The 26,497-nt window shown below is 26.4% G+C and overlaps 1 protein-coding gene across 12 annotated transcripts in view; it reads left to right on the forward strand.

Annotated features, from left to right (window-relative positions):
• LOC136984696 (DNA-binding protein RFX2-like) overlaps positions 1-26,497 on the forward strand; it is a 162,677-nt gene that overhangs the window by 51,517 nt on the left and 84,663 nt on the right. For 9 of the 12 annotated variants that reach the window (XM_067281782.1, XM_067281779.1, XM_067281780.1 and 6 more), the window contains exons 3-7: positions 2,887-3,133; positions 4,765-4,891; positions 9,821-9,926; positions 16,398-16,550; positions 24,391-24,501. In XM_067281782.1, the coding sequence (XP_067137883.1) occupies positions 2,887-3,133; positions 4,765-4,891; positions 9,821-9,926; positions 16,398-16,550; positions 24,391-24,501 (744 nt within the window). The remainder of the gene's footprint in view (positions 1-2,886; positions 3,134-4,764; positions 4,892-9,820; positions 9,927-16,397; positions 16,551-24,390; positions 24,502-26,497) is intronic. The other 3 variants (XM_067281786.1, XM_067281790.1, XM_067281791.1) reach the window with 2 other exon arrangements.

A 26,497-nucleotide genomic window follows, 5' to 3' on the forward strand; every position in this document is an offset into this window, starting at 1 on the left:
AGATGCAACATCAATTTTGCTACTTGGATCTCTATCCAACCTGTCTTTCAGACTACTTTGTTAGATCCTATTAATATAAATGTAAAGGTTAATCATTATACAGACTAGAGATAACTTATGTTTACCATCCTGATAGTGAGTTATAATGTGAATCTAGCCTGATAAAAATTAAGAGCCTACAGCATTATTAAAACAAAGATACTCGATGCATTTGGCATGTCAGTAGTGCTTTACAGTTTTTAAAATTATGCAAATATTTAAAACATTTTGGTATGAAGTATTGATACTGATATATATTTTTGGTGCCATTTCTTGCAAATAAGAAACAAATTCAAACTCATACTATACAGTCAAAATTTTAAAAGAAATATTAAAATTACTTGACCAAAGAATTGGTAACATTTTAGATATTTTCTTCATAAGTGAATGATGTTTCAGAGATAAAAATAAATTATAAATTTTGATTTAAAAATAGTTTTAATAAAAACTAAGAATATTTTAAGAGTTGTAGCTAGGTCTAGAATGATAAAAATCTAAATAGTTTTTCTAATGTCTTTATGATGCTTTTGTAAAAATTAAATATATTTAATTTATTTTAGAACTTTTTATGTTAAAATTTTAGACTTCTGGGATTATTTTAATTCATTTAAAAATAAATGTAATTTCTTAAGTTTGAAAAAGCATTATACTACAAAATCACAATGGCTACAATGTTCCTCCAAACAAAGATCTTCATTAAAATCTGACAGACTGGGAAGAACTTAATATACCCATCTACTGAACGGGTATCATACATTAAGGAACATTTTTAATTTGCAAAGATCATTGTTTCGTTCTACAATACTTAGTTTGAGGAATTCAGTTTTTATTTGTTTATTTCTTTATTTTTAATTTATTATTAGTAAATTTAAACAAAGACTATTTATAAAACAAAAATATTTGTTTTTAAATAAATTTTGTTGTCTAAATGTTATTTTTTTTAAATGTAATTATTATCTAGTTGCAATTTGTAAATCAATATGATTTATTTGCATTCTTTATCTGTGTCTATTAATGTTTATGGATTTGATCATATTAAATAATAGTTTTTGTATTATTGACAACTACTATATTATTTGTAAAGATTAATGCTGAAGCAGGTCCATCCTTGCAGAGACTTTTTCAAAAAGGTTGTGTTTTATAAAACCACATTATTTTTCATGATATAGTTTATTTATTTTTATAATGTAGATATATAGAGTAACATTATACAGCAGAATAAGGAAGAAGATAGAGTACATAATAAATATAAGTTATATGTAATAAACAAAATTCATCAGAAAAGCAATACACCAACCAAAGCCAAATTATCGGGCTAGAAATGGCTATAATAATAAAAATAATTTATAAGATAATTTGGCACTAGAGTTAGGCATTAGGTGCCATCCCTTGCTAAATTTAATAATTATAATTTTAATTAAATAATTTAAATAATTTAGAACTAACTGGAAGAAAAGAGATCGCCCTGGAGCAGGACTCGAACCCGCAACTCCTGCTTATATAATATACTATTTTATTAACATATCTCTATTTTTTCAAATAAGAAGGATTAAATCTTCAAAATCTTTTCCATGTGCACAGTTTTGTGCTGAACATTATTTAATATCATTTTATAATTATGAAAATATGAATATGATCATTTGATGATAAGAGTTTTGAAACTGTTTATATGTTTTTTATTCATTAAGCTTTAATATTTTTTTTTATTTGAATTTTGGGTAGTAAGTATATTTTTAATCTAAAAAGCTGGTGTTAGACTGAATATTTGGCTTTATTTGGTATTTGAGTATATGCAGTCATCGAGTAAGTATTTGGCTGAATACTAAACACATATATTTAATATTTGTACTGAATGCTTTCTCAAAGCTGAATTATTCAGCTAAATAATGTAATTTTAGTTTTGGGTGAGAAAGAGAGAGAAAAGGAAGGTAAAACACATAATTAAATGAATATAAGATTTAGAATCTCAGATATTTAAAAATATTGCTATTTATTCCTTTACCAAAACAAATATAAATTTAATAAATGATCTTGAAGAAACATTAATGCTTCTGCATTCATAAGAAGTAAGCAATTTTGTTGGTTGTAGATACTTTCAGCTTTGCTTAACATATTGTACATTCACTAAATATACTACCTTATGGGGCTTTATAATGTAATATAAAATGTGTATAGATATATTATATGTAATATATAAAAATTATGTAATAATTTTTAAAAAATAAAAATGTAGAAATAAAATAAAACAATCTTTATTATCAAATAGGAGACACTGTCCTCTTATTCTAAGGCTTCTGTTTGAAGCAGTTCTGAATAAACGTCGGCTAATATTTGGTATTCAGTAGGACAAATAGAGATTTGTTCATTTGGACAAAAATGTTTGTAATATTAAATATTTTTAGTGTTTTAGGCATTCAGTAAGGCAAGAATATTCTGTATTTCATATTCAGCAACAGTGACATCCAAATAATTATTTGATATTTGGCCAAAACTCCTGTCTGTTCATAAAAAAATGTTTATTTTAGAATATCTATAATTTGATAGAAATTATAAAATAATGAATAAAAAAGTTAATCATTTTATAACTCTTATATTTTATCTAATTATTTAAAAAATGAGTAAAATTATATGGTAAATAATCTTTTATTCATTCCAAAATATTCTAAATTAGATTTAATTAATTAATTTATAATTATTAAATCTATCAATAGTTGGCAGCCTTAACTGCCTGCCTCCTGCTGAATTACTTAATAATTATATAGTCTTAATAGCCTGAAAAAGGATCTGGCTATTTGATATTTGAAAAATTATATTGTATTAAATATTAAAATATTTTTTTAAATCTAGATTTCTCGAACTCAGTCTCAAGTATCAACTAGCCAGTCTGCTTCTGTTCAGACAGTAGTTTCAGTAACCCAGAGCCAGCAACAATTACAAGCTTCTCAAGGATCTTCAACTCCTGCTACAGCTGCAGTAACTCAAGTTTCAGTACCTGTTGTTCATTCTCCTTCTCAACAGCAGCAGTCACAGAGTCAGCAACAAAGTGGTACTGTAGTTTCAACACCAGGAACACCTCAGTTTATTACAGTTGCAGGTTTGTTTCTTAAATTAATCTTTTTGAAAAATTAATGTATAATTAATTATTTAAAATCTGAATAGGTTTATTCTTTCAAATTAGCAGCTAACAGATTATCTGTAACAAATGATGTATTATAAATTAATATGTTATGGCTATGACTAAGTGATCTAGGATGATTTGACTGTTTTGTTTTGCTTTTCACGATCAGTTGCTATTTCAAAATAATTATTATATATAATAGTGTTTTTTTTTTTTCCTATAAGAATTCTATATCATAAAATTTAAAATTTTATTGGTAGAGATGATATTATAATTCTTTCTTCTAAATGCATATTACAAAATGTCTTACTTTCTTCACTGTTAAAGAATATAACATAGGGAAAGCATGGTGAATGATCAGATTTTGAACTCCAGATTTTTTGCATTTCTTAACATTTTGACCTTCCATGAGCCCCCCAAAATATATATATATATATATGAACTCCTTATAAAAGTGTACGTGGGGAGAGGCATCTATTTTTCATTTTCTGGAAACTGGATGAATCAAACATTTTGAAACTTGGCAGGGCTATTTTTATATGTAGACATTGATGCTATTAAATTTTAGTGTTTAAAAGTCAAGGAGATGGGGAGATAGAGAAGGGTATGTGTCACATCTTACATAGTATCAGACTTAATGAAAATTTTAATTATTATTGGCATTTACAATTTTTTTTAAACTTATCTTTACTCTCAAAATTAAGCCTTTTGTTTTTTTTCTAATAGTTAATCATATAAAAATTTTTAATAAAATTTTATAACATGTTACTACACACAATAAAGCTACAACAAATGCTATATGACATTGGGCTAAAAATTGGCTATAATAATTATAAATTACTGATAAATTTGACCAAAGAGGGAGGTGTTAGGGGCCATCTCATATTAAATTTAATAATTATAATTTAATTAAATAATTTAGCCCAATGTCATACAGCAGTTGTTGTAGCTTTATTGTAGTGTATCAGGTTTCATAATGATGTTTATATTTGTACCACACACAATTTTAACTTTGAGCTAATGTGTTTTAAGTTTAAATCTTTTTTTTAGATAAATTTATCATAATTCAACAAAATTATGTCACATTTTATGTTTTTGTAGTTATTTAAATTTTATATCATTTTATAATTGATTATTATCAGACTTTCTTCCTGGTCCTCTTATCTTCCTGTTTAAGTGCTAGGAAAGTTGAGCAGCAACCTTTGCCAGCTTTTTAAAATTTTTTGATGTTAAAAACATAGAGAGAATGTTTTCTTCACAGATAGATATCTTATGATTAACAAATATATTCAATCATTTTAATGTTTTAATTTATAAAACATATTGAATACAAAATAAAAAAAATAATAATTTACAATAACATACAATTTTTATAATTTAAGATTTTATTTATATCAGCTTCTGTCTCATTTTATTTGTATTTTATATTCAAGTTTTTTAAAATAAATGTAATAATCATAAACATAACTAGATAATTCATCAGAAAGATTTGTTTCTATCAAAATTTTCATTGCAGTAAAAATATTATTTATCTATTTTTTATTACTATTTCATCTTCATCCCTATTTTTTGTAGCGATTATGTAATTGTTTTAAATTATTATATAGTTTCAGAAGAAAATCAGAATCAGGGTACTGTCACACTTCAATCAGCACAGCCTGTTCATCCTGCATATGTACAGTATGTTGATGGAAGTGGAGATGCAGCACTATATTCTGCTGCTAATGGTCAAATGTAAGTGCACATTTATTTAAAAGAATTGTATGTATATTTAGAAATAAATTTTAATCTAATTAAATTATACGTATATATTTAACTTAATTAGAATGCCAGAATTATATGTAGAAATTTTGATCAGGTGTCAAGAAAAGTGTTAGCTTATAGACAAGGATACACATACAGTACTGCTTCACTTAGAATATTTACCTTTATTAGAAACTTTTAGAACAGAAACCTTTATTTTGTCAAAGACAAAACAGAGTACTACACTTGATACCATCAGAACATACAATACCAAAGAAAGATAAAATGGAAATCTGAGGCATTACAGTGGCATATCATATCATATCATATCAACACTTCTTATAAGAGAAAGCATAATCATGCTTTTGTGTTGTCACTAACAGTACTCAATCAATTATATAATTTATAGAAATTTTTTAAAATTTGTTGCAATTTATTTCTTGCTTTTTACTTTCTCAGTTCTAATAGGGAAAGTATGGTAATTGGTCAAATTTTAATCGATCCAATTTTTTGCGTTTTTCAATGTTTTGACACTACTACCATTTTATTTGTTCTGTGTGTGCCTAAATAGTGTATTTGCTTGCATATAAGACAAGGTTTTTATCCATTTTTCACTGCTTCAAAAACCTAGGTTGTCCTATACGTGCAAGTGAAGGATTCTTTTCATTTTTGTATACTTTTTGTAAACTGTGTATTTGCATTTTTTACAGGATTCTCACCTTCTGGTGTTTAAAAACAATAGTATTTTATCTGGTCATTTCAGTCATTCTTATGTATTGTCAGGAGTAGGGTTTGGGTCCCGGGATATTTCATGTCTTGAAGTCCTGGGACTTTTTCTAAATTTAATTGTCTTGGGCCCTGGGACTTTTGGGTCAAGACTTGAGACACGCTTGTCAAAATTGTATTGTAATAATTTTATTTTCAAAAGATCATAATAAAATTTATTAGCTTTATTAAATTAATTAGTTTAATTAAATTAAGCTTAATTAAAGTATAAATTTTTGAAGTTCAAAAATTGTGTAAAGAAAGCATTGATTGATTTAAACATGTTAGACAAATGGAATGAAGACAATCTTCTTCTTTTGCAGTCAATTGTTACTTTATTGCAGCCAGTCAAGATAGCTGTAGAAGCCTTAAGCAGACAAAACTCTTTATTACTCACAGCTGAAGCAATAATTGACGTTTTACTGAAAAAAATTCAATTGACAATGAAAAATGATAATCTGGTGGTACGGTTCTTTGAAACATTGAAAGCCTGTCTAGAAGGAAGAAGATCACAATGGGTTATATGTTTGTTAAAATATTTGCACACTGGCCACCACAGCTCACAGTTGCAAAATACGAATTTTTTTTACTTCGAATTTGAATAAAACTGCACTTATTGCTTTTGTGGAAGATCTGTATTTCAGACTTTTTGAAAATATCCCTTGTATCCAAACGCCAGATTTGGAAATAATGGACACCGAACCCAGTACCAGCAGCTCTACAGTACACGACGAACCCAATGAGTTGTTTCAAAGTCAAATGGAACAGGCAATCAAAAAAATCGAAGAAAATGTACCCAAAATTCTTGCAAAAAGATCAAGAGCAACATTAGAAAAAGAATTTCCAGTTATTTGAAACAACCAGAAAACGTACTGAAAGTTTGGAACTTCTTTATAAAGCTTTAAACACAATAAAACCGACATCTGTTGAAAACGAGAGAGTGTTCTCCTTGTCTGGAGGTAATACAAAAATCAGAAACAGATTTTCAGACAAAGCTGTAAATGCTCTGATTTTTTTAAATGCCTATTTTATTAAATCAGAAAAGAAGTCTAATTGTTAGTTTATTATATTATTTATATGACTAATGAATAGAGAGTAGGTGATTATTACTGATTAGTATGATTAAGTTGGTTTTATAATTATAAGATTTTACTGTCAAAAAAGGAATCTATGATTATAAGAATGAAACATATGAATTGTTTAGACTTCAATTAATGTTATAAATGTTAGGATTTGATTTTATGTTCAATAAATGTTGAATTTTACTAAAATTGCTTTTTTATTGATACATTTCGCCAAAAATGAACTCGATTCTAATTTTATTCTGAGAAGTCTTGAAGTCCTGGGATGTCCCGGGATTTTGATCGTTGGTTGTCTCGTGTCCTGGGACTTTGAAAATGTTGAGACTTCTCAAACCCTAGTCAGGAGTAAAGATGAATAGCAATAGGAAAAGCAAAGCTTTTGAATTGAATTCCAGATTGAAATTCCAAAATCCCACAGGAGCACGATATAAGTTTTAATTCATTCCAATAAAAACAGATGATTATTCGGAAATCAGAATTTGGAGAAACTTGTAAGTGTAATTGATGAAGAGTGGATTTGACTGTTAAGAATTGGCAAAAAGAAAGTTCCCAATTGTGCAGCTTTACAGAACAAAATATGTTGTCTATTTTTCAAGATTTTTCCTTGAAGTTTAAAATGTCAGTAATTTTTGTGAGACAATGTATGCATTTACATGCATTTGATATTTTATTTGTTATTAAACAAAATAAAATTAGAATTGTATTAATAAATCTAATTTTCTTTATTTTGATCTTTAAAGTCACACCTCGTCCTATATGTGAGATCGTCTTATATTTGAGTAAATATGGTATATTGCATTTTAAGAACAGTATGCTGAGAAGATTTGTCATCTACAACACTTGAGAGATAGAATCATCACTGATCAGAACTGTCATACTTGAAATAATTGAGTACATCTGGATAGAGATTGACTTTCATTTTAAATGTTTGTTGAGCAGCAATAGGTGTTCACATTGAAGCACACTAAGATGTTTAAAACTTGGAAGATTTTTTGTATTGTTGATGTGACTTATAATAAAATGCATTATTTTTAATTAAATAAGTTATTATTTAATAATGAAATCCTGGACATCCTTTTTTGATTACACTGTATTTTGAACAGAATTTTTTCATTTAGTTTTATTAATTCAAATATAAATTTTTGCTTTTAGTATTTTAAATTATTTGATTTATTTACAAATAATAAAAATTTAAAAAATTATGTACTATGCAGTATATAGATGGATTATTTTTTTTATAGGTATTGTTTTCTTTGGTATGTAGGATGTGTTATTTGTTTTATCTATATTACAGAAAAGGGAGTCACAATTTAACAGATACAGTCAGTTCTTGATATATGACCTTCCAAGTTAGGACAATTTGTAATTACATTAGCTAAAACTGATATTTAAAACTATTATTTTTGAGTTTCAGTAATTTGTTTTCACTTGCTAATATTATGACAACAATTGTTAAATATGTAGTATACTATGATATAATCTATGATAATAACGGTTAAAATATACACACACTACATATGCATGCAGTAAATATAACACACACTACACAATAGTAACTTGTAAGATTATTTATATTTAACTACAATGTAGTTTGCATTATTAATATCTAAACTGTGAAAATTAAACTAACTTTCTGAGAAGCTGTTCAGTTCAGAATTATCATTTTAATTTTAATTTCATGATAAGATTAAAGTTCATTAAAATATATCAACTAAGTAAAAATTAACTGTAAAAATTACCAAGAATTATAGAAGAATTAAATATTGAATAAAATAAAAATAAATAGATTTATATTTTTAGGAAGCATGATTAATTCTTAGTGTTTTAAACTTTTTGATATCTTCTTTTCACAAAACATATAGGATGTAAGCAAAAATGTTGCACCATGTTTATCTTGTTTCTGCTACATACGAGGGTGGTTTTTTTAAGCTCCGATGGTCCATAAAACAAAGACAAGTGTAAATAACAAAATGAATTTATTACCAAAAGTTAGGTACAAACATGATTACTTTTCAACATAATCATCATGAAGATTGAGGCATTTGTCATATCTGTGCAAAAGCTTTTCCATCCCCTTGTCATAGAATGTTGCCTCCAGTGAATTGAGATGGCCTTAACAATGTTGTTTTGAAGATCATCATTAGTCTCAAACCTCTACCCTGCTAGCCATGTTTTCAGTTCAGGAAAGCAGTGGAAGTCTTTACACATTAAAAAGTTCCAAGCTGGGTAGAAGTTTGAAAGGTGGAAGTCTTCACCACCTTTAAACACCCAGCATACAGTTCCAATTTAGTGCCGAGGGATTGCCACCTCTTTTCCTGAACAGAAAAAGTGGCTAGGAGGGCAAAGGTTCAAGACTAATGATGATCTTCAAAACAACATTGTTAGGGCCATCTCAATTCACTGGAGGCAACATTCTATGACAAGGAGATGGAAAAGCTCATGCACAGATATGACAAATGCCTCAATCTTCACAGTGATTATGTCGAAAAGTAACTATGTTTGTACCTAACTTTTGGTAATAAATTCATTTTGTTATTTACACTTGTCTTTTTTTATGGACCATCAGAGCTTGAAAAAGACAACAGCCTATGTATTAGGTAAATACAATTACACATGTGTATAGATAATTGGTAGTGGGCTATTCAGTGGCAACTATGTCATGGAATAAATCAATACTAATTACCTATACATATGTGCACTTGTATTCAATGGCATAGTTGTCATGTACCCCTGACTCCCTTCTCATGGGACCAAATCTTATTGCAGATCCTATGAAAGATAGTGATTCATTTTAATCGTGGTGTCTCAAAATTTGTACAAAATGTTTTTGTCTGGTTAAAATACTCAAAGGGTAAGCAATTAGACAGCATCAAAAATAGATGGGATAAACTGTGTGAGACTTCTCTGCATGACTATTAAACAGTCTACTACTGATTACCTGTACACACATGCACTTACTTCTGCTACATATTATTTAAATATAAGATATAACTTGGTGTAATGTCTTTTTTTTTATATTCTGTATAAATTTTAAAATTTGAAAAAATATTCACTAATATAATTATGTTTCTAGGACAGCATATTCTGTATATAATGTCACTGATTCATCTACAATGTATACTCCTGCAACTGCATCTTATTATAACACTGGTAGTGGAACTCCATCTACTTACTCTCAGGTAATGTAAAGTTTATTCTAATATTTAAAAAAATTAAATACAGCTTGTTTTTAAGACTAATCTTCCTTTTAGCTTTATGAATTACTTACAAATGAATGTTAGAGCATTTACTATTTCATTTTTTAAATTAAAATATACACTTAATTTTTTTAACAGTTCTAATTAGATTTTATTAAATGTAAATTACAATTTATTATTATATATTTTATTAATTAGAAATTTTAAAAATGAAAACAAAGCATAATTCTTGACATTAATGCATTTTTATACTATAAGTAGTATGCTTGTTTTCATTTTGAGTATTTTTTAGATCCTAAAGTTTCTTATATTGTAAACTTGTATTTTTTTAAAGTTTTTATAGCTTTATTAGCACAAGGAAAGAAAACATATGCTACAATATGTTTCGAAGAAAAGTTTATTTCAAAATATATGAACTATATTAGTAATATTATGAAATACAACTTTAAAAACTTGAATATATCCATTTTATTGTTTTTGAATGTCGTCAATTGTTTATCATGGGATTGATTATTTTATTTTGTTTAAAAAAGGCTCCTTGATTAATATTTGAGAGAATTATTTGTAACAATATGTATTTTATAAATATATTTAATAGCTTATTAAATTACATTGAAAGATCTAAAATAAAGTAAGTAATTAGAATTTTTAAATTTTATAGATTTGATAAATTTGAAATTTATTGTTATTTGTATTTTTAAATCTGTAAAATCTGATACCATTAACACAAAAATAAATAAATGAGGAAAGAATTTGTATTTCAGAAATAACAAGTATTTCAATAACTTACATCTAAATAAAATACACAACTATGACTTTGTTTTTGATAAAATTCTTGAAAGCTGATCTTATACATTAATTTAAATTTCCATCTTGTGAAATATGATAAAAGATAACTGTTGATTTTTTGTTTTCTTTTTAATTTCTAACATTGGCAAATCACCTCTTCAATGTCAATTAAGTTAATGTCACTTGTTATCCAACAAATTTGGAATATTTTTCTATTGCTTCATTAAGGTAAAGGCCTCCATTTTTAAAAGTATTTGATAGTAATTTTAATATTAACAGATTTTGAATAAGGAATCACATTATAAAAACAAATTCAGAATAGAAAAGTTCATTATCTAGAAAATTGATGATTCAAAGTTTTCATTTGGAAATTGTGATAATTTCCAATGAAAAATTTTCCTTGGAAATTATATCAATTTCCAAGTGATAACATCATTACTGATTTGATGTTTCATATATAACTTCTAAGTTTAACTGTATTTTTATACAATTTTTTAACTTAAAATTTTTTGTAAATAAAATTCTGAAAATATTTGAAGTTAAACAATATTTGATTTTATGATTACCAAAACATTATTTATATTATGATTGTGTTGATTAGTCAAACAGTTTATATTCTTATTAGTGATTCTAAAACAGGAAATTCAGATCTTTTAGTGTAGTTTAATAATTAATAGTGTAGTTTATCCTTAATTTATACACATATATCATTAATTGTAACATATAGAGTATTCACAGAGATTTAGAAAACAAGTTTGATTATCTAACTGAATTAATTATATTTTTAAAATAGACATAGAATGGACATATCCATTCATTTTAAGTTCATTGTGTTTATATTATGTACAGCATTCCTACACATCTAGAAAGTTAGGGAAAATCAGGAAAAGTCAGGGATTTTCATTAGTATTCAGAAAAATTCATGGAATTTCAGGGAATATAATTGAAGTAAGTATAAACCAGTGATTCTAAAACTTTTTCAATTCACTGCTCCATTGATTCGATAAACTTATACTCAATGCCCCCTAACCCATTTTCTCTTGTGTGAGAAATATTGCTTGGAAATATTCTTAAAAAACTTTTCTGTGAACCTTACACTTTGTATTCTTACTGTACATCATTCTCCACATCTGGAAATCATTAAACACAATGTTTCTTCTTACCTGTTTTAACAGAGGAAAGGGAAAGGTTGTCAGTGACCCCAACCCTTGTCTATGGACACCATTTAGTATCCTGCCTCCAGTCATGGCCATCTAGATACCTATCAGGCCAGAACCTGACACCACAACAGGTCTTGTGACGTAGAAGGATGGGTGCTTTAAACCATCATTTTAACACTTTCCAAACGATAGTGAATTAAAGTTATATTTTCTCTCTGCAAAATTAATATCTAAAATGAATATATAAGGTTATTATCATTCTTCATAAAGAGTTTATATTGTATACATGTAATGTTTTAATTAAAGAAAGTATTTATTTCAATTAATATTACTGCCCAAGTAAATGCCTAGTTGAGAAAAACAGGATAAACTATAAATAAGTTTTAATTTTTTGAAAGATACAATAGAAGTGTGCTTATTGTATTTGGTAATAAACAAAATAATTGTTAAAACAGAATTAAAATATACTGTATATAGGATTTAATTTAGACATAATATTTTTTGAGTTACATGTAAAAATATGAATGAATGTACATTTAAAAAAAGAGTTTGGAACATAAATGTAAATTTTTATTTTATAATGATGTTAAGGGGATGTTTATAAATGGAGAATGCTATTATTTGAATTATTGTAACACTTCGTTCAACACTCATACTGATTTTATTACAGATAAATTAACTTTAAAATTTTCTCTGATTCTTATTAATACATAATTTTTACATATAATTATAATTTAATAACTGATATATAATTTTATATTTTGTATATTAATTGTTTTTATGTATAATTATACTGATGTTTTTATACAGATAAGTGGAAAAATCAAACATAATAACTGATTTCCATTTTATTGCTAACTATTATATAATTTTATTTCCCAATATAGATTTATCAAACACTTATATGTTAAATACTATTTTATTTTGAATCATGTTTTATTAAAAACATAATTTCATTGAGTTTTATATATTGCAATGAATTGTATTTTAATTAAAACTAATAGTTAAGCAAATATACATGTATATATGAAAAGGTTTTTGAAATTTAAATTAATTGCATAACTATAACAGAATTTGAAGAAGAGTTTTGAATATTAAAAATCAAAGAAATGCATTAAAACATTTATATATTGAAAAATTTGAATTTTGTTTGGACTGGGATACTAATTATCAGTGTTAGAAAGACACATTAGTTAAATGTATAACTGTTTTATGCAATATTATAATTAATGTAAGGTTAAAAATGATGTATAATAAATGAAATGTGTGGGGAAAAAAGAAAACTTTCTACTTTTAATAATACTGGGAATTTATAAATAAAAGTATGAAAAACATTAAATGATATAAACTAAACACATTTAGCTTATAAAAAATTAGGATCTTTTTAAATTTTAAATCATAAAGTTGTTAAAGAATAATTTGTAAAGTTTATGTCTCTGTCTCATAATAAAGTTTATTGTTTGAAATTTAAAAATAGTCTTGAGTTATGATTTATGATAATGTTAATATAAAAACTTGCAAATTAAAAAAGATTAACTCCCAGTTTATTAAAATCCAAAATCAAATTAATGTTACTTAAGATATGTTTTATGATAATTTTGATGAAACATGAACTTTCATTCTCAAAATATCAAGTTTTTACAATAGTTAAATAAAATAGTCATTTACAATATGAACTCTTCCTGTGATGTCATGATATGTCAGATTCAGGCCTGGTTGGTATCTAGGTGGCCATGCTCCAGTGCCTCCTGTCACCCACTTGCTTCTTTTTGCCCCCTAGATTTACTCACTGCCCATGGGCATTGTAGCACCCAGTTTGAGAACCACTGGTTTAACTCTTTAAACACAAAATTTGCCTTGTATATTTAAAACAAAATCGGCCGATGGAAAAATTGTTTGACTGATTTTTCTATTCAAGTTCCCTTTATAGCCTGAGGGGTAAAAACAATTTAGTCTCTAGCTACATAGTAAGAGAAAGTTTTCAGAGCTTAAAGAGTTAAACTAATGTATTGTGAGCAAATAACAATTAAAGCAATTAACAGTCAAAGCATTGATTAAGATTGATAATGATAACGTGCTATTAGCATATATACAGGTGATAACAAAAAGAGCTTAAAAATGCTTATTTACCCAAAGGTAATGACAACAATAATCAAACACTGATTAAAATAAGTGAAGTTTTATAAACTTTGCTTATTTTAATCAGTGTTTAATAAAGTATTTTAACTTATATGCTTTGAACATACATTTAATTACATTAAATGTAATTTCAGTGATTAAGTGTAATTTATTTTATTTGTATATAAAACATAATGCTTCAAAATTCACTATATACAATTTTTTCATTGTATGCATAATAGCAAATGTATATTAATTATGGATTTTGGAAAGTTCAATCTGAGAAAGAAAAACTGAAAAACTTTATCAGTTGGTTAAAGCAATCATTTAGCATTACATGGTTTTTTTTATGGTGCTGATGATATTCAGATTTAGATATATTTGCCAATATATATTTTATAACTGAAAGAATACCAAAATATAACTACAGTTCATAAAATACAAGCATGTTTTTATATTGTTCTAAAAGTTCTTTGAATGTAATTCTCTCTAAAAGTTCTAAATATATTGAGAAAAACACTGTTAATGATAAATCATGTGTTAAAAATTATTTAGAAAAAATGAATGATGATATGTAATTAGTTGTTAATAACTGATAATTTATTGCTTGTATATTTGATTTTCATTGATTCATAATGAATAAAAATATGGAGAAAATAAGTACATATTTATTAACTATTAATGGTCACAGTATTGATTGATGTGAATTTTGAAAGTTAATTGTCTTTCTGAGAAAGAAAATGAGAATCTTTAAAATAAATTTGGACATGATATTATTCTAGGTAAAGTTTATTTATAATTTTACTGAGGAATTTTAAGATGAACAATTAAAATGAAAACAAATTTTAAAAAACAGACAATATCCTGAAATTTTTTCATAAAATTACTATTAATTGGTTTAATTAACTGATAATAAAAAATTTTAATCTTTCCTTTACAGATTTTTAACTTTTCAAAATCTACAATTAATAAATATAACTGTACTAACTTGTAAGTACAATCTAGAAAGTTATAAAACTTGAGTCAAATATTCAGAAATGATAAACTATATGTATGTATGTATTTACATATATACTACTAATTATTTTTTGTTTCGTTTATATACAAATATATATATATTTGTAATATTATTTATGATAGTGCTATGCCAATTGATTTATTATTTGTAGTATGCAAGGAAACCAATTTCAGATTTTCACAGTATTTTCAAGAAGGGGAATTGTTTCGAAACTATTAAAGTTTTTAATACGCAACTCCACATTCTGTACTCTTTCCAGCAAAAAAATTTTTAATGGAACAAACTGGAAGGAGTTTTTCTGACTAAATAGTATGGATAGTGTGGAGTTGCTTATTGTTAAAGTGTTCTAGCTTCTCAATAATATATCTGTATTAAAATTTTAGTTTATCTAACAGGGGTGCATTTTTATCTTTTGAACTCTGTGTGTTTTATAATGCTGTGAAATGTTTCAGTTTGTAAATTAACTTTTTTACATATTCAGTATTTATTAACACTATATTTTCTTATATTTATAATAGATGCTTATTTTTATAGCTTCATTGGTTTCTGAAAAACTATTATTAAGCAAATCATTGTAAATTAAACTTCAGCTGTTTTTCCTGAAGCATGCTTTTTAATTCAATTTCACACTGAACATTGAAATAAGTGGGCTAGAGTTTTTATTGCCAGTATTATATTTTTATTGCCACTTTAATGAAAACATCACTAAGTGCAATTTTGATGCTATACAGTGTGACCCCTGTTTACTATTAGTAAAGCAATTTACAGTGTACAAAACATTGAATAATGCTGATTCTATTATCAATATAAATACAAGAACTAATAATTGTGGATTTGATAATGAGATTGAATTTAAAAGCAAAAGAAATTTTTTAAAATAATTTTGTATTCTTTGAATATGGGTGTAGGAAGTTGGATTTATTGAATATGTCTACAGCAATACATTTATTATTATTGTATTATCCTTTCTTAAATCAAGTTTAATTTTATTATTTTCTTATTATATTGCATTTTTAATGACACACTATGTAAATATGTAATTTTAAATAATGAATTATATAAAAAGATTTCTAAACAAGAATCATTTTATTTCTGTACAAGCTTATTTAATTTCAAAAGTAAACTTTGAACATCAATATTGATTCCTAAAAGTGATGTTATTTTTAAACCTTACTTCTTTAAAGTTATATCACATTATCTCAGTTGAATAAGATTCAATTTTGCTTTGAAAGAATATCCTATAAAAGTTTCATCTTTTGAAAATTAAAAATGTGTCATTTCCTGAAATATGTATGTATGTATGTATATATATAGCTATAAATATCCCTAACATTACTTCCATTTGCGTGATCCTGATATTTATCTCAGGTGAGCAGTAATGTTAACCAAGGTTCTGTGGGTGTTGGAATTCAAGGTCAGATTCTTGCTCATCAGGGAGGTGGAACATACCTAGTACAAGGCAGCAGTTTAGATGGAGAGGGGCATTCTTTGATACATACAACCCGTGCATCTCCAGCAACAGTAAGTGCTATCTAAACAAGTACAATAATAATATCAATATTCCCGAAGAAAATCCACTAGAAAATTATATTATTTTTAAGGCAGCAGAATATGTAAATGGAATAACTGAAAGAATAAAGTAAATAAATTATGGTTTTTACATTTATAAATCAATTACAAAAAATTATTTTAATTTTGAAATGTAAAATAGTTGATATTTATTTGTTTCTGTACATTACTTTAACCAGAACCAATCAAATTGTAGAAACTATAAATGGGTATAAGTAGCAACAAAAACATTTATTCAAACTGTCTTATTTATCATTAGTGATAATTAAACTTAGATTTCATTTTTTTTTTATAAGGAACACTTTAAAAATGTTCTTTATAAAACTACATTAATAATCAATTACAGCCAATAAAAAATTGGATGGTTCAAAAAACATTATCAAATAATTGGATTCTTATTTATATATAGATATAGGACATTTTACAAATTGAAATAATGCTAGTTGCTTTAAAATACTAGAAATCTTATTCAATTAATTTTAATTTTTTTAATGCATGTATTAAAGTATTTCATATATATATGTTGCAAAGTTATTAATATTTAATTCAAAATAAAATTCACAAACCAGATGATTTTTCTGGATTCCTGGCTGATAAACTTCATAAGAAGTATATAAAGGGTGACACAGACTACCCATAATATACCCTTTTAAAATGACAGGAAGTGAATTTATCAAAATCCTAAAAATTTTGATAAGTAAATCAAGTACACTTTATGAAATGGTGATAATTTCAATTTCTGATAGCAGCCAGAAATAGAAAGTTGAATTAAATAATTCAACTTTCAGCCTTGGATGAAAATAGAATGTAGTATATTTAAATTTGGATTATATTTGAAAAAATAAGACACTTTTTTCTCTTACATTTTTTCCAAAAATCCTTCCATTGATCATAAAATTATCTTGAAAGTGTGATGAATTCTTGGTGAAACCTTATGACAAGCTGCTTCATTGCAATATTTTTCAACTGGCTGAAAAATTTATCAAAATTAATTTTTTGTTTCATTGCATTGTTTCTTTCATTACAGCACTTCCATTCAGAATTAATTAAATAACTTTTAAGTTAGAGAAACTAGTAAAATAAATTTTTGGTTAGTCTTTTCTAAACAGCAATGAGATGAACAAAACAGAATTTTAGCATCCCATTGGATTGGTCTAATAGTTACAGTTTATCAAATCTTTATCAGTCATTTATTAAAAGACACCTTCCATACCTTTTCCAGCATCACTTCTTTATTAAAACAAACATTTTAACAGGCAGGACCACCAAGGCTCCACCTACTCATTTCAGATAATGGTACCAATTTTCGATCTAAGAAATTACAGACATTTGCAAAGAAATGACATCAGCATCACCTATATCTACTGCTACCACCCACCAACAAATGGCCTTTGTGAAAGGGCAAATGGACAATAAAGTGAAACATCACCTAATAGCTAACCCAAAAATGCATTGGTTTTCTGTTCTAGATTTGGCCATTGCCACTTATAACAGACTACCCCAGACAGTGTCTGGCTTTTCTCTGGAAGCTCTTCATTTCAGTAAAAATCTACGAGGTGGCATAACACTAACTGAAACCTGGCTACAAGCAGTAGTGTTCTACAGACAACCAAGACTACAGGAAGACAAGATTTGATGCCAAATATGATTTATCTTTGTTCCACACCAATGATACTATCTTGGTCCAAGTTTCAGATAATCATTCCAACTGTCACAAGTTTAGCCCTACTTGGGACGGACTGTTTACTATCTTGGGTAAGGTGGACTCAAGACATACAGCTAAAACACATTCTATACAAAAGGTTTGATATGAAGCTCTCTATACTTCCGAATGAATTGAGTATGCATTCATCACTACTAAGGTCATATTATGACAGATCCAGGATTGCAGATGGTACCAGAGGCAGCATCCCAAGTCAACTGGCCACATTTCTGTTTGAAAGGGGGGAGATAAACTGCCAGCCTAGTGGTGCCCCAATCATTCAGAGAGAGACATCTAGGTTCTAGACTTCTAATTTCCTGCTTTTGCCAATGACAATTATCCTAAGCTTGTGGTAAGTCATTATCTCCAACTTTGGATCCTTCTTGATCCTTATTTGTTTGAATCAGTTTGATCTCAATTTGATATAATAATCTGAGCATTTTTTCTTTGGTTTTACATTGCTACAAATCATCTTACTTCATATTATTATGTAAATTAGATAACTAAATATACCAGCATCATCATTTCACTGACTTTTCAGTATAAAGATGATAATTCTACAGTGAGGTTTTATTGTTGTCGTAGTGGATGTTGAATTTTTATAGAGATACTAACTTGTTTCTTATGATGTTAAATTAGAAAATGACATTTTATTTTTCAATACAATTTGGATTTAATGATTTTTATATTATATTTGCAATTAGAGTATTTATTATCAACTGTATTGAAGATGACAAAAAGTCATCTGTATATCATACTTTTCATAATACAGTTTTTCATTATGTGATCCTCACTCTATTATTTGATTATAATTATAATTTATATTTTTTCTATTCATTTTGATTATTTGTTTTGCAAATCATGTACGTACTATATACTAAATAAATCATGTGACTATATACTAAATAATAATAAATAAATAAATAAATTCTAAAAGACTTTTTAAAGTCCTTTAAAATTATTTGTTTTATTGTGGTTTCTCTCTTCTTTGCCACAATATTCTGCAGTCACTTCAGCATTATTTTTGTTGACAGATCTGATTCAGATATGAAAGATTCTTTCATCATCTGACCACCCTTATTGTGGATTTGGCTGAATCCATGATGGGTGTGGAGAAAAGGCTTTCTTAGTTCCCAGAGGGCAGAAAGGATTTTAAAAAATCACTTCATACAGCCAAGGTTAAAAGTACTACATTATTTGCATACATGGTGCATTTACAGCAAAGCTTTTATAAATTATAAAACAAGCAATTATTTATTGTGACATTGTCACAATACCAGGCTGCAATTTTTAATTTATTTAATTTAAAATACAGGGTGAACCAAAAATAGATGGACAGTAAATGATAAATGATACCATTTATTGAGATTACATATACAATTATATTTACTAATACAATACAATACAATACAATTTTATCAATGCAGGTGCTCAAACTGCTTTCCATCACAATTTACACAACTTTTAAGTCTACATTTCACCACTTCACACTTCAACAAATATTTTTGCACAAGTATCTTTGTGTATTAATTTCTTGAAATGCATCTGATGTAATTTTTCAACCATAACCATAACCAACCTTGGTTATGGTTGAAAAATATACACCATTGTTATAATCTTATCCTAACACAAACCCTGTTCCACCTACTGTCCACCTATTTTTGGTTCACCCTGTATATGTTCTCCATCTCAAATCAGTAGTGGCTTGCCCCTATATATCATACTTTTCCTACTGGCAACAGAGTCATGCCAGACATCTGGTTAACTCCTTTCAGAGGAAATTTTTGATTTGATATAACAATTAACTATGTATGAACTTTCAGTTTGCACCAGAAGTTCATACATAGTTAATTGGGACCTCTTGCCCATAAGCTTTCCATGTCTGGTCTTGTCTTTCATTTATCTAACTCTGTTCTTGATATTAAGGAAAGATAGACTGACAACAGTGGGAATTTATAGGTCTACTACTTTTTGCAACCCAATAAGAAAAAATAGTGTATTCATCTTGGATAATATGGAACCCCAATTAATTTGGGTTATACGGTATACAAATTTTTCATTTTTAAAATAAAAATATATATCTGTAACATTATTTTTGAAATACTAGAAAAAAGTACTTTTTTTTTTGCATAATTAAAACTTACAAGTTTAGTTCAATAAGTTGTTATAGTAATCTATCATAAAATTTATTATCTTAAAGGAAGAATGTAAAAAAATTATCATATATAATTATTATGCCCATTTTTCATTAGAATTTGTTTCAATATAGATTTTTATTTTCCATATATCTGATGCCATAGTTTTATATTATCAAATATAGTCCAAAATTTCATATACTTTTACAGGATATACTATTGAAAAATTATTCAAGAAATGCGATTGATTATTTATCAGTCACCACTATTGTAGGTATCCCTCAGATATTCATAGGCTGATTAGATTTTTCTCTATTCCAATATTGGACAAACCAATCAACATCTATATATATTTAATACAAAAAATAATTGTAATAGAAAACTAAATTTAATTAGTCAATATTTATTTACCTGATTTGATGAAAAATTGTACTTGTTGTTGGAATTTTAGAATATACATATTTAACCAATTTTTTTCATCTGTCCAAAAGTTATTTCTTATTGAAAATACCCTCTTTGTTGGTGCATTTGATCCAGATAAAATCAAAAATAATTTACTATATGAGAAATATTTGCAAATGGAATGTTCTGACTTTTGAAATGTGTAAATATTTTTACCCATCTATTATCAACCTCAGTTTCACTTGCATTTCATCCTCTAACTGTCTGTTGTCACAAAATTCCAGAGTGATGAATCATTGAGGTGGTGTTAGATGCATATTGCCAAATATTGTCAAATGTTTGATGTGAAGTGTTGCTAGATTTACAATAATTGCATAAATGCTGGATGTGCTGGACAAAAATCTAAATGAAACAAAATTACAAACAGTCCAGCAAAATGTTGAATGCCTTGTCAGCCTAGATATTCATTTCACATTTCTAAATTTTCATTAGTACAACTTATTATTAGAGCTATGTATTCAGGTAGTAATACCATCAAATTGAAATATATTATTTTCATTTGATAATTTTTTTGTTCCTTATTGAATATTTTTTTAAATAATTAATTTTTTCTGTTTTTTCTTGCTTATTTACTTAAATAAGGTGATTGTTTAATTACATGCCTATTCCTTATATGCAGAGTACATTGTAATTGATTTAAATGAGTGATTTATCTGTCTCAGATATGTGATTTCAAATAAAAAACAGTGGTACCTTAGTTAACAATGGTAATCCATTCCAGGATTATTGTCATTATCCAAGGTGCAATTTCCTATAAGATGTAATTGGAAATCAATTAATTTCCAGCTCCTCCCCACAACATAGTACATATCAAATATGCATATAAAACTCATTTAAAATGTCATAAAAATGTGGTACATATCATTTAGATATCATTTAGTCATTTATATTTGCTACAAAAAAATTAACATTAATAAAATGAATAGATCATGAAACAGTTTTAAATTATCAATCTTCACCAGAAGGACAATTGGGCTTATCTTGGGAGTTTTTTGTCAGATGGATCTGTGAAAAACATTGTCTAGGGTTTGCATACCTATGGCACTTAGGATGATTTTCAGTGGCACTCTGATTGAATAGAGATGCAGTAAAAATTATATTTTAATTATTAATTACACATTTAAATGGAAGCCATAGTTTAGTGTAAGTCGTGATACATTAAAAATGAATCTCTTGCTTGTATATTTATATTACAGTGCATGGGTTTATGCTCCATATCGCCATCTACATGTGCATATGCTCCACATGTAAGAACATAATTCAATTAACAACTTCACTTCAAAATTATGTATTTTTAAAGTCCATTATAGCCAGACCAATTTTGATAATATATAACAAAATTGGTAGAATTATATTGGTACCCAGAATAACTCTATAACTTAGGTTTGGCACAACACTGCTGAAAAGTTGCTGACCCTTGGTCTATATGAATAAACACACAAAAAATAAATGCTTAAAAATTCATTTTTGTCATAAACTGCATTTATAACCACATAAAATAAAGTACATTACATGACAAAGAAAGATAGAATCATCAGAAAACATAAACAGCTGGTTCTGATGGGTCAAACATATCTGAGCTTCATTGCTATGCTATGTGGCTGTTCTCTGTTAAACAATGTCCTCCCATGTGTGGCTGTGTGCAAGATTGTATAGAGCTTTGCTGTCATGCAGGAAAAAAATATCTTTGTGTCAACTGATGAATGGAAACATCAATCAAATTAAGTCACATAATCAAGCGTCATTGTCCAAGATATTTTTTTCTTACAGCCACTCGTCATTAATCAAGTACATCATTATCTAAGGCCGTCGTTAACCAAGGTACTGTACACTGTATTACTAAATTTAGACACTGAAATATTTTAAGTTTATTCTATAGAAAAAATCTCAAACTGAAAATAATTTAATATAACTCTGTACTTAACTATAAGGCATATAACATATTATTTATTTATTGGTATTAGTCTTTCTTATTCATTAAAATTTCTAAAGGAACTGTATTTTTGATGAGTGTATTATTATAAAAATAGCAACCAACTGAACCTTAAAAGAAATTCCAGTATATTCTATTGTAAACTCTAATGTTTTCGACCTTTGATTAATTAGTGTAGTTAGTGAGAGTTACTGTAGTAAACTGTAAAGTATTTTATTACAAAAATTTTAATGTTATTTTGCATGATATTTAACAAAATATGTCAGATAAACCAGGGCTGTGGAGTCGGAGTCGGGAAGAATTTCTGGCCAGGGGAGTCAGAGTCAGAAAAAATGTGTTGACTCCAGCATTTCAAAATTAACTTAAATTTTCTTTCATTTAAATAAAAAAACTATTTACATTTATTAATTTTTTAAAATCTTTTTGCATTTTGTTATAATTCATTTAATTTAAATACAAAATTCAGCAATTTAATTTATTAAATATGTAGTTTTCTTTGTAGTATTTGTGTTTAGTAGTTAATTATTTTGACCCAATTGAATTTGAATATTTTTGAATCATTCCTTTATTATCTCTGCTCTAAATAAGTACTCTATTTTTATGAATGAGCCAGACTAATTGATCAGAGTATATATTTTTCTTTCCTGAACAAGCTGATGTAGCTAGATCACACACTTTTTAGTTAGACTAAAAAGTTTTTCTGGAAAGGTGAAATTGAAGTGCAAATGCTGTAGAATTAAGATATGTAGATATAGAATTTTATCACCCCCCTTTCTCTTCTTATTAAATATTTGTTAAAAATTAATTTTTTTTATACAAATAAATATTAATGTTAGTTAAATATTAAAAATACTAACTATAACAGTACTTGGGTAAATGCCCCAGGCTCCTTTCAGAGTTCAGAGTAGGGTACCCCCTAAGAGTGCCTCTGCCTTCCCCCCATAAAATGACTTTGTATTTAATTTTGCTGGAGTCGGAGTTGGCCTACTAAAATTATCAGGAGTCGGGTCGAGTGTTTTTTATCAACTCTGCAGCCCTGAGATAAACACTATAATACATATATGTATATATAAATAGCTAAAGCATAAGTAATATTACACTTAAACAGTTCCATATTATATATAACATATAATAAATAACTTAAATATCAGTATTATTCTTTCATTACTTTTGCTACTTCTCCTAATATTCTGCTGCCTTTGTAATGTCAAGTTTAGTCTTTAATTTCTTAATAAAATGATCAGAATTTAAAAAATACTAATTATTACAATTTTTTTTTTAACCTTTTAAATAAATTTTAAAAGCTAACAAAACAAATTGCATGCAATTATTAACTCTTTTCTCATTCTTATAATTACTTAAAATATATTACTAATTATAATTCCTTTTCATAAATTATAACTTCTAAAATTTAAAACTAATAATAATTTTTAATAATGCATGCTTTAAAATTATATATATGAGCATTTTAACTTTTAATGTTGCTTAATGTGTGAGTGTGTGCTTGCGTGCTTGCCATTTGTCTTTGCTGTTTCCTCCCATCTGGTCCACATAATGGAGGAAAGTGGGGGTTATAAAGTACAGAATGAAATGATGGATGGAGAAACTCATCACAACCTAGCTACTGCCTCTGCCACTGCTACCCATACTACTCGTATTTCTCCTGTAACAGTAAGTAACTGTTGGGCTTGACTGCTGTGTTCTTAGATTCATTAGTTAAATGCATTTTATAATTTCTGTCTTTTAATATAATTTCAAATAAATAGCACTTTTATTTATATAAATATTGCATTAATATTTCAAATTTCTCTTAATGAAAATTAATTTTATTAAAATATTTTCTATCAAGCTTTTTATTTAAATTAATTTTCTGCTGGAACGCTTTAAATATTTTAAACAATTTTAATGAAATTTAAATCTTAATATAATGTGTGTGCTTTGCATTAATAAATGTAAATGTTTTATTTAAATTTAAATGTGTATTTTTTTTAGATTGTTTTAATAAATATTTTATTTAATATCATTTATTGATAATTTTTAATTATGTTTGAAAAGTATTCTGACAATATATACAAATATTCATTTTCTAATAAATAATAATATTTTATGTGAATAATTTGAAAATAAATGAAATATTTAGAATAAAAATTACAAAAAAAAACAAAAATTGTTGCATCACATTATTCTATTTTTTTAAACTGTTTATATAATTTTTTATATTAAAAATAGTTTAATATATATCAATTTTAGATTTATTATTTTGAATTCTGAAATTGATATAAATTTTAAGTAAAATGCTAGTTTAGCATTATTAACATTTCTTAATAATTTACCATTCATTAATATGAATTAGAAATAAAAGCAATTAATATTTATTTATAAATAATATTTTCAGTATTCCTGATTTTAGTTAATTAATCAAATCACATTGATATTTCATCAGTAGATTATTATTTGTCTTTGATAATTACTTAAACAAAAAGTTGATATACAATATTTTTATTTGAACTGAAAAAAATTTATAGACTAGGTTGAGATGAAAATAAATAACTGAAACAGAAAAAATACTTTGAAAACCTTTAATATGCAGCTAAAACTATCACAAACAATCTAACGTTTTCGGTCAACTTTATTGACCATCCTCAGGGTCTGTAATAAATAACTGAATATGTGGTGATTTAATTTATGAAATCTTTAGTCATTTAAACTCTCTTTGGGAAAAACATTTTTTTTTTTTTTTTTAAAGTTGATACAAATAAACATGAATTTAAATAATAAAATGTTTTTCAGTAAAAAATGTTTTTAAATATCTTTTAGTTTGTTCAAATAATATTTGTTATTTTAAGGCAAAGTCACATTTGAACCAAATTGAATGTAAAAATATCCCTTTGATTTACTTATAAAAATAATATATTATTTCCTTGATTTAGTGGGTTCTTATTTATCAGATCTTGCATTTAATAGATCAATTTTCCATCCACTAATTATTTTTTGTTTGTTTATTTTCTGATTAATCTAGTAGATTTTCATAAATCTGATAAATATTTATTACTCAATAAAAAATTAATTTTTAAAATATATTTTCAAAAATTTCAAAAGAAAGAAATTTAAAAAGATAATTAATAACCCAATAAGAAAATATATACAATAGAATCTGTTTATTGTAATAACTTTGGAACTTGTCCATACCTTTAGTATTAAGCAATAGAAGTAAATAAAACTATAGTAGTAGCAAAATTCTGACTTTATTCATTCTGACATTAATTGACATGTTAAAATAGTTAAAAATATAGGACTTGAAGATTTAATAATTAATATGTAATTTATCCATTATTGTTTACCTCTGTTTTTAATAACAGCTAGTGTATAATTGACAAAATGTCAGAAATTTAAACTACTGTAATATAAGCAAATAATGATTAACATGTAATATTTGACACTCTGGTTCAGACTGATAACGATTCCATATTAAATAATTACTCACCACACTGAATTAATGATAATGCTGCACTCAGAACCTTATTTAAACATCATTCCATAATCAAATATCCATCTAGAAATGGTTAAGAACCTGATGCAGAGCCCAGAAGGGGTTCAAAAACATTCATTTTTTTCAATGTTTTTTGTATCACACCGTGATTCCATATTATTAACCACATGTTAAGAC

The sequence above is a fragment of the Centruroides vittatus genome, unplaced genomic scaffold, assembly GCF_030686945.1.
Source record: "Centruroides vittatus isolate TY-2023 unplaced genomic scaffold, ASM3068694v2 contig_926, whole genome shotgun sequence".
Classification (NCBI taxonomy): domain Eukaryota; kingdom Metazoa; phylum Arthropoda; class Arachnida; order Scorpiones; family Buthidae; genus Centruroides; species Centruroides vittatus.